The sequence below is a fragment of the Mauremys mutica genome, chromosome 2 (assembly GCF_020497125.1).
Source record: "Mauremys mutica isolate MM-2020 ecotype Southern chromosome 2, ASM2049712v1, whole genome shotgun sequence".
Classification (NCBI taxonomy): Eukaryota; Metazoa; Chordata; order Testudines; family Geoemydidae; genus Mauremys; species Mauremys mutica.
In genome coordinates, this window is record NC_059073.1 from 179,441,685 (window position 1) to 179,455,131 (window position 13,447).

Below are 13,447 nucleotides of genomic sequence, written 5' to 3' on the forward strand. Positions count from 1 at the left end.
AACATTTTGCTTGACCTGAAACAAAACTGTAGCTTTTCAAGTGTAAGTTGAATGTAAAAATAAATGGGACATAGCACAGACTGCAAATATGACAACCTGTATTGAAATAAAATGGAACTGTATTGACTAAAGAAAATAATAATAAATTCTACCTGCAACGGTTTGGGGTTTTGATCAACGGGTATGATGAGAATCACAATTTCAGATTCTATGCTTAAATATCCGAACACATCGCATTGTGGCACTGAAACATGTAGACGGATTTTTTGAAGTACTTCAAGTACAGTTATTGGCTTTTTATTGGTTACCTGGAAAAAGACTGAGTACTTTATTATGCATGCAAAATGAAATTACATTTGTCCTCTTCAGAGATGTAAATAATAAGGTTATGTCATACTAGAAAAGTTGTTTGAACATACTCCATTTTAAACCAAATTATCAAACCCTATATATAAACCAAGTCTATATAAGCAACGAATAAGCTTTAAGTGAAGGGAAAGAGAACACTTACTTATCTTCCACTAACTGTGGTTCTTCAAGATGTGGTGTCCATATATATTTTGCTATTGGGGCACATCTGGATAGACTTATGTGTAGTGCTGGGGAGAAGCTGGTGGTCGTGGTACATGTAGGTACCAATGACATAGGGAAGGATAGGAGAGATGTCCTGGAGGCCAAATTTAGGTCTGAAGAGACTGAAATCCAGGATCTCTATGGTGGCATTCTCAGAAATGCTACCAGTTCCACATGCAGGGCCAGGTACGCAGGCAGAGCTTCAGAGTCTCAATGCGTGAATGAGACGATGGTGTAGAGAGGAGGGGTTTAGATTCATTAGGAACTGGGGAAACCTTTGGGATGGGGGGAGCCTATACAGGAGAGATGGGCTCCACCTAAACCAAAGTGGAACCAGACTGCTGGCACTTAACATTAAAAAGGTTGCAGAGCAGTTTTTAAATTAGGAGATGGGTGAAAGCCGACTGCTGCAGAGGAGCACGTGGATCAGACAGAGACTTCTCTTAGAGGAGAGTCTATTGATAGAGATTCGTTTGGTTATAGTCAGGAGCAGAGGATGGAAGAGGATAATGTAAAAGCCAGATCAGATAAGAAACGTTCACATAAAGAATCAGACACATCAGAAAAGGACAGACAAATAAACAATGACAAGTTTTTAAAGTGCTTGTACACAAATGCTAGAAGTCTAAATAATATGATGGGTGAACTACAGTGCCTCATGTTAAAGGAGGATATTGATATAACAGGCATCACAAAAACCTGGTGGACTGAGGACAATCAATGGGACACAAACATTCCGGGGTACAAAATATATTGGAAGGACAGAACGTCATGCCGGGGGGGGGGGGGGGAAGAGGAGGGAGTGGCACTATATGTGAAAGAAAATGTAGAATCAAATGAAGTAAAAATCTTAAGTGAATCCACATGTTCCACAGAATCTCTATGGATAGTAATTTCATGCTCTAATAAGAATATAACATTAGGGATCTATTATCGACCACCTGACCAGGACAGTGATAGTGATGATGAAATGCTAAGGGAAAAATTAGAGAGGCTATCAAAATTAAGAACTCAATAATAGTGGGGGATTTCAATTATCCCCATATTGACTGGTAACATGTCACCTCAGGACGAAATGCAGAGACAACATTTTCTCAATACCTTAATTGACTGCTTCTTGGAGCAGCTGGTACGGGAACCCACAAGGGGAGAGGCAATTCTCGATTTAGTCCTGAGTGGAGAGCAGGAGCTGATCCAAGAGGGAACTATAACAGGACCGCTTGGAAATAGTGACCATAATATAATAACATTTAACATACCTGTGGTGGGAAGAACATCTCAACAGCCCAACACTGTGGCATTTAATTTCAAAAAAGAGAACTATGCAAAAATGAGGGGGTTAAACAGAAATTAAAAGGTACAGTGACTAAAGTGAAATCCCTGCAAGCTGCATGGATGCTTTTTAAAGACACCATAATAGAGGCCCAACTTAAATGTATACCCCAAATTAAGAAACACAGTAAAAGAACTATAAAAGTGCCACAGTGGCTTAACAACCATGTAAAAGAAGCAGTGAGAGATAAAAAGGCATCTTTTAAAAAATGGAAGTCAAATCCTAGTGAGGTAAATAGAAAGGAGCGTAAACACTGCCAAATAAAGTGTAAAAATGTAATAAGAAAAGCCAAAGAGGAGTTTGAAGAACATCTAGCCAAAAACTCAAAAAACGTTTTGTTATTACCTTTTAAGTACATCAGAAGCAGAAAGCCTGCTAAACAACCAGTGGGGCCCCTGGATGATCGAGATACAAAAGGAGCGCTTAAAGACAATAAAGTCATTGGGGAGAAACTAAATGGATTCTTTGCTTTAGTCTTCATGGCTGAGGATGTTAGGGAGATTCCCAGATCTGAGCCAGCTTTTGTAGGTGACAAATCTGAGAACTGTCACAGACTGAAGTGTCACTAGAGGAGGTTTTGGAATTAATTGATAAACTTAACATGTACAAGTCACCAGGACCAGATAGCACTCACTCAAGAGTTCTGAAAGAACTCAAATGTGAAGTTGCGGAACTATTAACTATTGTTTGTAACCTGTCCTTTAAATCAGCTTCTGTACCCAATGACTGGAAGATAGCTAATGTAACACCAATATTTAAAAAGTGCTCTAGAGGTGATCCCAGTAATTACAGACTGGTAAGTCTAACATCAGTACCGGGCAAATTAGTTGAAACAATAGTAAAGAATAAAATTGTCAGACACATAGAAGAACATAAATTGTTGGGCAAAAGTCCACATGGTTTCTCTAAAGGGAAATCGTGACTTACTAATCTATTAGAGTTCTTTGAAGGGGTCAACAAAGATGTGGACAAGGGGGATCCAGTGGACATAGTATACTTAGATTTCCAGAAAGCCTTTGACAAAGTCCCTCACCAAAGGCTCTTACGTAAATTAAGTTGTCATGAGATAAAAGGGAAGGTCCTTTCATGGATTGAGAACTGGTTAAAAGACAGGGAACAAAGGGTAGGAATAAATGTTAAATTCTCAGAATGGAGAGGGGTAATTAGTGGTGTTCCCCAAGGGTCAGTCCTAGGACCAATCCTATTCAACTTATTCATAAATGATCTGGAGAAAGAGGTAAAAAGCGAGGTGGCAAAGTTTGCAGATGATACTAAACTGTTGAAGATAGTTAAGACCAAAGTAGACTGTGAAGAACATAAAAAAGATCTCACAAAACTAAGTGATTAGGCAACAAAATGGCAAATGAAATTTAATGTGGCTAAATGTAAAGTAATGCACATTGGAAAAAATAACCCCAACTATAATATGATGGGGGCTAATTTAGCTACAACAAATCAGGAAAAAGATCTTGGAGTCGTCATGGATAGTTCTCTCCACGCAGTGTGCAGAGGCAGTCAAAAAAGCAAACAGGATTTTAGGAATAATTAAAAAGGGGATAGGGAATAAGACTGAGACTATATTATTGCCATTATATAAATCAATGGTACGCCCACATCTTGAATACTGCGTACAGATGAGGTCTCCTCGTCTCAAAAAAGATATACTGGCACTAAAAATGGTTCAGAGAAGGGCAACTAAAATGATTAGGGGTTTGGAACGGGTCTCATATGAGGAGAGATTAAAGAGGCTAGGACTCTTCAGCTCGGAAAAGAGGAGACTAAGGGGGGGGATATGATAGAGGTATATACAATCATGAGTGATGTGGAGAAAGTAGATAAGGAAAAGTTATTTACTTATTCCCATAATACAAGAACTAGGGGCCACCAAATGAAATTAATGGGCAGCAGGTTTAACACAAATAAAAGGAAGTTCTTCTTCACGCAGCGCACAGTCAACTTGTGGAACTCCTTGCCTGAGGAGGTTGTGAAGGCTAGGACTATAACAGCGTTTAAAAGAGAACTGGATAAATTCATGGTGGTTAAGTCCATTAATGGCTATTAGCCAGGATGGGTAAGGAATGGTGTCCCTGGCCTCTGTTTGTCAGAGGGTGGAGATGGATGGCAGGAGAGAGATCACTTGAACATTGCCTGTTAGGTCCACTCCCTCTGGGGCACCTGGCATTGGCCACTGTTGGTAGACAGATACTGGGCTAGATGGACCTTTGGTCTGACCCAGTACGGCCGTTTTTATGTTCTTATGTTACGTTCTTGTGTTCTTCTTCGAGGAATGTCCCTGTGGGTGGCTCCACTTTTAAGTGACTATGCAGCAGTACCCAGGGCCGGCTTTAGGAAATGCGGGGCCCGATTTGAATAGTTTCGATGGGGCCCCAGCAGGGATGACTCACCCGGCGGCGCGCTGCGTCTTCGCTCCGGGTCTTCCATGGCACTGAAGGACCCGCCGCCAAAATGCTACTGAAGACCCGGAGCAAGTGAAGGACCCGCCGCCGAAGTGCCACCCAAGACCCAGAGCGCCGCTGGATGAGTAAAAATTAAAAATGTGCCTAAGTTAGGCGCTCTTCTTTAGGGCGTGGGGCCCTCTTAGGTGTGGGGCCAGATTTGGGGGAATCAGCCCTGGCAGTACCCTTCAGTGGTCGAAGGGGCTTTGGAGAGGTTTACTGAGCAGTGGATAACACCAATTCTCTGAAATGAGCGTCAGCAACTGATTGTTTCTCTATGGCGTAATGTCTGGTGAAGGTGTGGGCTGATGCCCAGGTAGCTGCTTTACATATATGAATGATGGGTATATCTTTAAGAAAGGCTATTGATGTGGATATAGCCCTGGTGGACTGCGTGTGAAGACTAGAGGGGGGTTCTAAGTCACATTCACGGTAGCAAATGCACTCCGATATCCAGTGGTAGAATGCACTCCGATATCCATTTTGAAAGTTGTTGTTTGGAAATGGTTAGTCCTTGAGATCATTCCGTTGTGGAAACGAGCAGTCTGGTGGATTTTCTGAATGTCTTTGTTCTATCTATATAGAACACGAGTGCTCTATGAATGTCCAAGATGTGAAGAGATGCTTCCCTGCTGACAGCATGCAGCTTCAGGAAGAATACAGGTAAGTAGATGGGCTGGTTGAGATGGAAGGATGAGGCCACTTTAGGTATGAATTTCGGATGTGGGCAGAGGATTATCTTGTTTTTGAGGAATATGGTGTAAGGTGAAGTTACCATCAGGGCACTAAGCTCTCCAACCTGTCGTGCTGACGTAATTGTGACTAGGAAGGCGACTTTCATGGACAAGTATAATAGTGAGCAGGTAGCCAGAGGCTCAAAAGGTTTGTCCATGAGGGTACGGAGGACTAAATTAAGGTCCCACATAGGGGTAGGGTCTCTGACTGTAGGGTAAGCATTCTGTATACCCTTGAGAAAGGGTTTAGAGAGAGGATGCGCGAATATAGTGAGGCCATCTACTTTGGAATGGAAAGCTGTGATTGCAGATAAGTGTTCCAGAGTGAACTGATAGAAAGACCTGATTTTTTTAGGGTCAGCATATATTCAATATTGTGGGTAATGGAGCCGTTCAAAGGGAGAGTTGTTTGTCTCCACACCATATAGAGAAATGACAACACTTTTGAGTATGTTTTTCATTTGGTTAATCATCTGCTGTTCATCAAAACATCCCGGACCTCTGTGGAACAGCCTGCCTCCAGAGGTGTCAGCCACAGATTAGCCATGCCTTGAGATGGAGGATTGGGATTTTGGGGTGATGGAGATGACCTGAGTCCGGTGTGAGTAGGTGAGGTGTGAGTGGGAGGGGCCACGGTGGTGTTGTGATCTAGTTGAGGTAGGGAAACCAGGTTTGTCTGGGCCACGTTGGTGCGATCAGGATTACTCAGGATCTGTCCCGTTTTATCTTGTAAAGGGCACGAAAGATCAGAGGAATCGGGGGGAAAAGCGTACATTAGAGACGCTTCTCATTTTATGAGGAATGCGTCCTCAAGGGAGATTTCTCCAAGTCCTGCCTGGAAGCAGTATTGAGGGCACTTGGTATTGTGGGGTGTTGCAAAAACCCCAGTGTTGGAAGATAGTGCTGAGGATTTCTGGGTCCATTTCCCATTTGTGTGTCTGGGAGAAGTTTCTGCTTAGCTCGTCCGCTATGCTGTTTTGGCTTCCCGGAAGGTAGGCTGCTTTGAAGTCTATGTTGTGGGAGATGCACCACTCCCAAAGGTGAACCACCTCTGTGCAGAGCGGGTAAGATCGAGCCCCACCTTGGCGACTGATATAAAACATGGTGGCCAAATTGTCTGTAAGGATCTGCACTGTGTTGTTGTGAATGAGGGGCAGAAAATGGTGGCATGCATTGCAGACCACCCGGAGCTCCAATAGATTTATGTAGAGCATCGACTCCATGGAGGACCATCTGCCTTGGATGGTATGTTCGGATAAGTGTGCCCCCCAGGAGAGACGCATCCGTGATTATCGTTACTAATGGGGTGTGTCATTGGAAAGGGATACCCCTGAAGATGTTGGAATGGTTTGTCCACCAGGATAACGAGTTCTTTATCGTGGTGGGCACGGTCAGTCGCTTGTGAATGGAATGTCTGTGAGGAATGTATACTGTACGGAGCCATGCCTGAAGATGCCTCATATGACATTGTGCATGTTTAAAGACAAACATGGTTGCTGACATGTGTCCTAGAAGTTGGAGGCATAACCTGGTGGATGTCTGCAGGCTGTTTTTATGGCTGCTATGAGGTTTGTTAATGTCAGGAAGTGTTGTTTGGGGTAGACCTGCCAATGCAATGGTGCAGTCTAGGTGGGCACCTTTGAATTGCAACTGTTGGGTCGGAATTAGGCCATTGATTTGTAGGCCTAGTCTTCTGAACAGAGTTGCAGTGAATGACAAAGCGTCCACCATCTACAGGTAATCATTTAGGTAGGGGAATACAATTACCCCCTGTCTGTGAAGATGGGCTGCAACCACAGCAAGGACTTTGGAGAAAACTCACAGGGCTGTGGAAAGTCCAAATGGGAGCACTTTGTACTGGAAATGTAGGTTGCCTACTGTGAAATGAAAGAACCTTCTGTGTGCAGGATGTATGGTAAGATGGAAATAAGCACCCTGGAGGTCGAGAGTTGAGAGCCAATCTCCCTTCTCCAATGCTGGGATTACAGTTGCAATGGTAACCATCTTGAAATGCTGAGTTCTGATAAACTTGTTTAGCTTGTGCAAGTCCAATATGGGCCTTCAGCTGCCCATTTTCTTTTGGGTGAGGAAATAGTGTGAATAAAACCTGGTCCTCCTGTGTTTGGGAGCTAGAGGTTCTACAGCACCGAGTTGCAGGAGGTGATTTATTTCCTGCTGTAGAAAGTGCTCGTGAGAAGGTTCCCTGAAGAGGGACAGGGAAGGGCGGTGGGTTGGTGGAATAGAGGTGAACGGGATGGACTAGCCTTTGCATATAATTTCCAGAACCCAGAACGTAATACTTCTTGTCTGAATGTTTACAAGAAGGTGGGGCCATGGCCGGTGTCTGCCAGACTGTTTTTGCTGGGTCCATAATGGCAGAATTAATAGGCAATGCAATCTTGGCCATAGAAGAGGCACAGAGAATGTCAGTGAGCTCATGCTGTGTCTCTAGCAGCTCTTCTAAGCAGATGCCTAGGGAATTGGCCACATGCTTGGATAGATCTTGGAAAGATTTAAAGTCATCCCCCGGTGTGGAGGGAAGCATGACTGTATCCTCCAGGGACGATGAAGAAATATGGGTAGGAGGTAGGCTGTCACCCTCTATTAAGTCCTCATTGCCCTCTTGTTCCTCCCCGGCAACTTCAGGGGTAGCTGGGGCAACCAGTGAAATAGATCTAGCTGATCTTGGTGTTCTGGATCTGGACTGGTTAGAGGGCTGAACATTGTGAGTCCTGTATAGAACCCATGGGCCCCAGTTTGGTGGGAGGGCCATTGGGGGGGTACCCATTGAGGCCCTGGGGTTGCCACACTGTGGATTGTAGCCCTGAGGTTCCAGGTTTGGGCGATGAATGGCATGGGGTGACCATCCCTACAGCCACTTCATCCTCCTTATCGCTTGAGAGAGGAGGGGCTGAGCCAGCAGATGTAGCCATGAGACTCATGGCTGGTCTGCTGTCTGTGCCTAAGAGAGGCGTGCCCAGGGTGGAGGCAATTAAAAGGGCAGCCTCGCTAATGAAATGCTGCAGCACCGGGAAGTTAGGTGCAGGCATAGGAGGCACACAGAGGTTAGTCAGTGTCTGTGCTGCCAGTGCTGTGGGCTTGCTATAATATATAGGAATAGAAGGTGGTGCCATAGCACTACTCGGTGCCGAGAGCTTCAGCTCTCTAGGCTCTGAGGGATTAGTTTTGCCCTGGCTGCCTGTCTTAGAGCTAGATCGCACTGGGTTTTTCGCTCCTCGGGTTGCCTCTGCACTGGAAGAACCCGGTGTCACGCGGTCCAAGGCTCTGCATGGCGACGGTACCGGGGCAGATTTAGCGGTCAGAGATCGCTTTTTGCATGGCGATTCTCCCTGGGGGAAGGAGTGTGACCGCTTCGTTTTCATGGGGGCTGGATCCTTTGTGGTCATCTTCGAGGAGGATCCCATGTCTGACACAGCAGTTGGTGAGTGAGCGAGCTGGTGGGGAGAGGTCCCCTGCTCAGGGTCAGATGCAGGACGCAAGGAGTTCTCCATAAGCATCAGTTTGAGCTGGAGTTCCCTAGCCTTTCTGGTCCTTGCCGTTAACTTTTCGCTGTGGTGGCACTTCTGCGTAATGCGAGTCTCCCAGGCAGCGAACACACTGGGAGTGACCGTCAGAGACTGATATTGACAGTCTACAGGTGAGGCAACGTTTAAAGCCTGGGGAGCCAGGCATAGCCGTTTGAAGAGCGTCTCTGGTTGTTTTGTTTCTTAAAAGGAAAGGGAAGAGACAGGAACCCTGCAGCTAACAGGAAGGGGTAATTTTGGGCAAAAAGGAAAGGAAAAAGTATTCTGAGGAAGATTATTCTGAGGCACTGCGGTTGTTCCGACCGAAGCCAACGGCGGCAAAGAAGGAACTGGGGGACAGTTGGCTGTGCGCACGCAGTACCCTCTCAGAGTAGCACAAGCTGGCAGCAGCGTGTGCGTGGCCAACCAGGGCACTGCTACCTTAAATCTATGACTAGAAGTGCAGGGGCGCTCAAACGCCCAAAAAAGTGGAACACCCACAGGGACATTCCTCAAAGAACTACTAGTATTTCATGATTCCCTTTAGGGTCTGTGATGTGGTGTACACACCCCACATTGAGCACCAAGAGGTTAAGGGATTATTTTGGGCTCAGCCAGCCCTGCCCCGCCACACCTGCAGCAAATGCTCCATATGCTAGAGGAATTAAAAGGCAGGGAATTAGCTCATTTGGGTGGCAGAGCTGGAGGTGAGCAGACCTGCAGCACACAGCTCCAGCAGGGCAGAGGGAAAGCTAAAGGCTCTGACACCGCTGCCCAAAGGGACCATCCTTGAGGGAAGGGAGAACCCACAGCAGAAACAACCAGAGAGGGAAGTATCCTATGACCTTGGACATTGGTAACACCCTCTTATTTCTTTTGGTTTGGATTTCCCCACCAGGTGCAGGCCTTGGACTGAGCTGACCCCAGGCGGGAGATGAGAGGAAGAGGCCCAGGGAGGACAGCCTTAAGCAGCCTTGGTTTCCAGATTACTGGTAGCCCGAAGGGCCTTGAGTCAGAGCCCGGTGGAGTGGGAGGGTCCAGGCTCCCCTCCCCACAACCTCCTTGGCAGTCCGGGATTGTGGCTGTGACCACTAGACCACACTTCCCAACCAGACCTCGAGTGAGGACAATTACAGGGTCAAATTTGGGATTTACGTTATTTGACAGTTTCATTAAGCCATTTTGTAATTATTATTCTTTAACTCAGAGAGTACAACATATAGAAGCAAACTGTTTAGAAGAGGTTGTTTGCATATTGCAGACACTCCGGAAAAGTACTGAGAAACTGTATCCTGGATATGAACACTCATCACAGGAAGAAATTGCATGCTTGTAAATAATTAGCATAGCTTCCACATAATTGTCTAAATATTGATATGTTTCAATTGTTGTTGGGGAGTTACTCTGTTTCATCTGTTGGTTGTCTTTTTTGACATGAGAAACACTGTGTTGAAAGGGGAAAAAAAATGTTCTCTTTTTTCATACCAGACCTCATTATCACAAGATATAGCAACGTGAGGTGGTACCAAATGTTATTTTTAGCATCACACCATGGGCCAGTAGGGAATGTAGCTCCTTTATACACTGCATTAGGGAGGCAGCATCTCAAATGCTGTCTTGAGTTCCGGACACTCAACGGCAGAAAAAATTACCACCAAACTGGAGGTTTAGAGAAAGGAACACAGGGAGGGGAAGGAAGTCTTACTTATGTGGAAGTTAAAAAGAGTTAACTAGGAATAGTTTGGCTAAACAATTACTTAGATAATTATCATAGTTTTAAAGTATCAGAAGAGTGTAAACAATCAAAGTTAAAGAATTTTTTTCAGGAGGTGTATCAGGAGGAAAGAGGTTAAATTAAGCAGAGGAAAATATCAGAGTAAAGGTACTTAGAGAGAGATACATTAACAGAATATATTTTCCTACTACTTCCCAGGGCAGTAGTAGGAAAATATTAAGTAATACTACATCAAATTCTGAAAGCTATAAAGGAACAATCCCATCACTAGTACAGAATGGACAGGATGTTCTTACAGGTATTTTTCTTCTCCAATTTAAATGATTTAAGCTGCTGCAATCTTATATCACAAAACTATTGTAAAATTGTATGGAGCACATGATAGTATTTGATTACAGTTCAATTCTTACACCTTAAAACCAATGACTAAAACATACTGAAAAATTATTAAGACGATGAAAAGCAAAACAAATGCTTCCTAATTATGAAAAAGGAACAGTTACGGAGTATTTTTAACTTTCTGGTTTATTACAGTTTTTTGGTGGTTAATACTCCAATTTTTTAAAACAATCAACTGTCACAAACTGCCCTTCAAAATTTTCAGCCATTTTACATGGGAAATGGCTATAGTTCTTTACCTTGGCAAAAGTGTCCAGCTTGTCTTTATCATATAAGACTCTCAGCATTCCAGCACACAATGGGCAGCAGGCTCCTACATGACACAAACAAAAGCAGGTTGCACTTCACAGTTTTAATCAGATCCTTCAAAGCAAGTGAAGGTCAAAATTAAATGGTAAATGATATACACAGTAACAAAACTCCCAAACCCAAAGTTTCCTTTATGAAAACAGACCTTTCCAGTCAGTGGTTGGGTTGTGAAATTTCTGTGCAATTTTGATGTTTAACAGCTGCAATTCAAAAACCATCCAATCCCACATGCATCAAATGCTATTTCAATGCCAAGTCATAGGATCAACTTCTAATCGCTTCAATATGGTATCACATTGCTATGAAGCTACAAAAATATGCAAGTACATGCTAAGTCACAAGGCAAGATACACTACATGTGCACAGCTCGGGAAAGGGCGTATCCAAAAGTCTGTGATAACTACTGGGATGGAGGCGATGGGGGAACTAGAGCAGCAAGAAAGATACCAGATTATTGTAACTATTATAGATGCAGGTGGAAAGAGCTTGATTGCATAAAGAATTAGTGTAATCAAAAGACTGCAGTGTAAATGCACAATTTTAACTTGTTTACACAGTTATGGCATGTTGGGATTTAGGTTCTTGGCTTGTCAGGCAGATTTCTTCTAAGGCCTGGTCTACACTAGGCGTTTAAACCTGTTTTAGGAGCGTAAAACCGATTTAACGCCACACCCGTCCACATTAAGAGGCCCTTTATATCGGTATAAAGGGCTCTTTAAACCGGTTTCTGTACTCCTCCCTAACGAGAGGAGTAGCGCTAATATCGGTATTACCATATCGGATTGGGGTTAGTGTGGCCGCAGATCGACGGTATTGGCCTCCGGGCGGTATCCCACAGTGCACCACTGACCGCTCTGGACAGCAATCTGAACTCGGATGCAGTGGCCAGGTAGACAGGAAAAGCCCCGCGAACTTTTGAATATTTCCTGTTTGCCCAGCGTGGAGCTCCGATCAGCACGTGTGGTGATGCAGTTAAAAATCAAAATAAAGAAAGAGCTCCCGCATGGACGATGCGGACGTGATCGCTGTAAGGGCAGGCAAATCTGTTCTATCAGCGCTCCGTTACAGAAGACGAAATTCAAAATCATTTTTAAAAAATCTCCAGACAGATGCCATAGCAGGGACTCAGCGCACTGCTGCGTGACAAGCATAACGGAAAGCCAAAGAATCAAATGGACGTTTATGGACTGGAGGACTCAAGCTATCCCACAGTTCCTGCAGTCTTTGAAAAGCATTTGCATTCTTGGCTGAGCTCCAAATGCTTCTAGGGTCAAAAACAGTGTCCGCGGTGGGTCAGGGCATAGCTAGGGAATTTACGCACCCCCCCACCCACCCCCAGAAGTGAAAGGGAAAACAATCCTCTCTTGACTCTTTTACATGTCACCCTATCTTTACTGAATGCTGCAGATAGACGCGATGGTGCAGCACTCAACACCAACATCCTTGCTCCCCCCACGCTATGGATGGCTGATGGTGCAATATGGCTGGTATCCGTCCTCATCAGCAGCCTATTGGCACATGGGGCAGTGCAAAAGGACTGGTAACCATGCTGACGAGCATCGGTAAGGTCAATCAAGGGCGCCTGGCCCTAATTTTTCCTGGTAGATGGTACAGTATGGCTGATAACCATCGTCATCATAGCAACAGGGGGCTGAGCTCCATCAGCCCCCACCCTTCATGTGTAAAGAAAAGATTCAATTGCCCCTGGACTAGCAGAGGGATGCTGGGCTCCTCTCCTACACACTCCTTACTGTCCTGTCTGGACTATCATAGCAGCTGGAGGCTGCCTTCCACTCATATCTCACTAACAAGTCACTGTGTCTTATTCCTGCATTCTTTATTACTTCATCACACAAGTGGGGGGACAATGCTACGGTAGCCCAGGAAGGCTGAGGGAAGAACGGAATCAACAGGTGGGGTTGTTGCAGGAGCACCCCCTGTGAATAGCATACAGCTCATAATTTCTGCAGGATCTGACACAGAGCAGCTGTGCTCTCTGGTTCTATGATACAGTGGTTCTCTAGTACACTTGCCCATATTCTAGGCAGGACTGATTCTATTTTTAGATACCAAAAAGGAGGGATTGACTCAGGGAGTCATTCCCAATTTTGGCGTTTGCGCCCCTGGCTAAGAGCAGCCAGGGGCACTTATGACAGCAACAGATGGTGCAGTGCAAAAGGACTGGTAGCCACGATCATCTTATTATCAATTTATGGCATGGTAGATGGTACAATATGGCTGGTAACCATCTATGCTATCATGCAAAAGCAAAAGCATGCTGCTGTGTAGCACTGCTGAATCGCCTCTGTGAGCGGCATCTAGTACACATACGGTGACAGTCACAAAAGGCTAAACAGGCTCCATGATTGCCAGGCTATGGCATC

At 44.8% G+C, this 13,447-nt stretch overlaps 2 protein-coding genes across 4 annotated transcripts in view; one reads left to right on the top strand and one right to left on the bottom strand.

Annotated features, from left to right (window-relative positions):
• LOC123362969 (zona pellucida-binding protein 1-like) overlaps positions 1–9,910 on the top strand; it is a 60,443-nt gene extending 50,533 nt beyond the window's left edge. Inside the window, exons 8-9 of the mRNA XM_045003576.1 lie at positions 4,947–5,025; positions 9,519–9,910. Of these exons, the coding sequence (XP_044859511.1) occupies positions 4,947–5,025; positions 9,519–9,558 (119 nt within the window). The 3' untranslated portion in view covers positions 9,559–9,910. The remainder of the gene's footprint in view (positions 1–4,946; positions 5,026–9,518) is intronic.
• RECK (reversion inducing cysteine rich protein with kazal motifs) overlaps positions 1–13,447 on the bottom strand; it is a 127,038-nt gene that overhangs the window by 9,822 nt on the left and 103,769 nt on the right. For all 3 annotated transcript variants that reach the window (XM_045003569.1, XM_045003570.1, XM_045003571.1), the window contains 2 exons: positions 10,994–11,067; positions 153–308 (listed from right to left, as the gene is read on the bottom strand). In XM_045003569.1, coding sequence (XP_044859504.1) covers positions 153–308; positions 10,994–11,067 — 230 coding nt within the window. The remainder of the gene's footprint in view (positions 1–152; positions 309–10,993; positions 11,068–13,447) is intronic.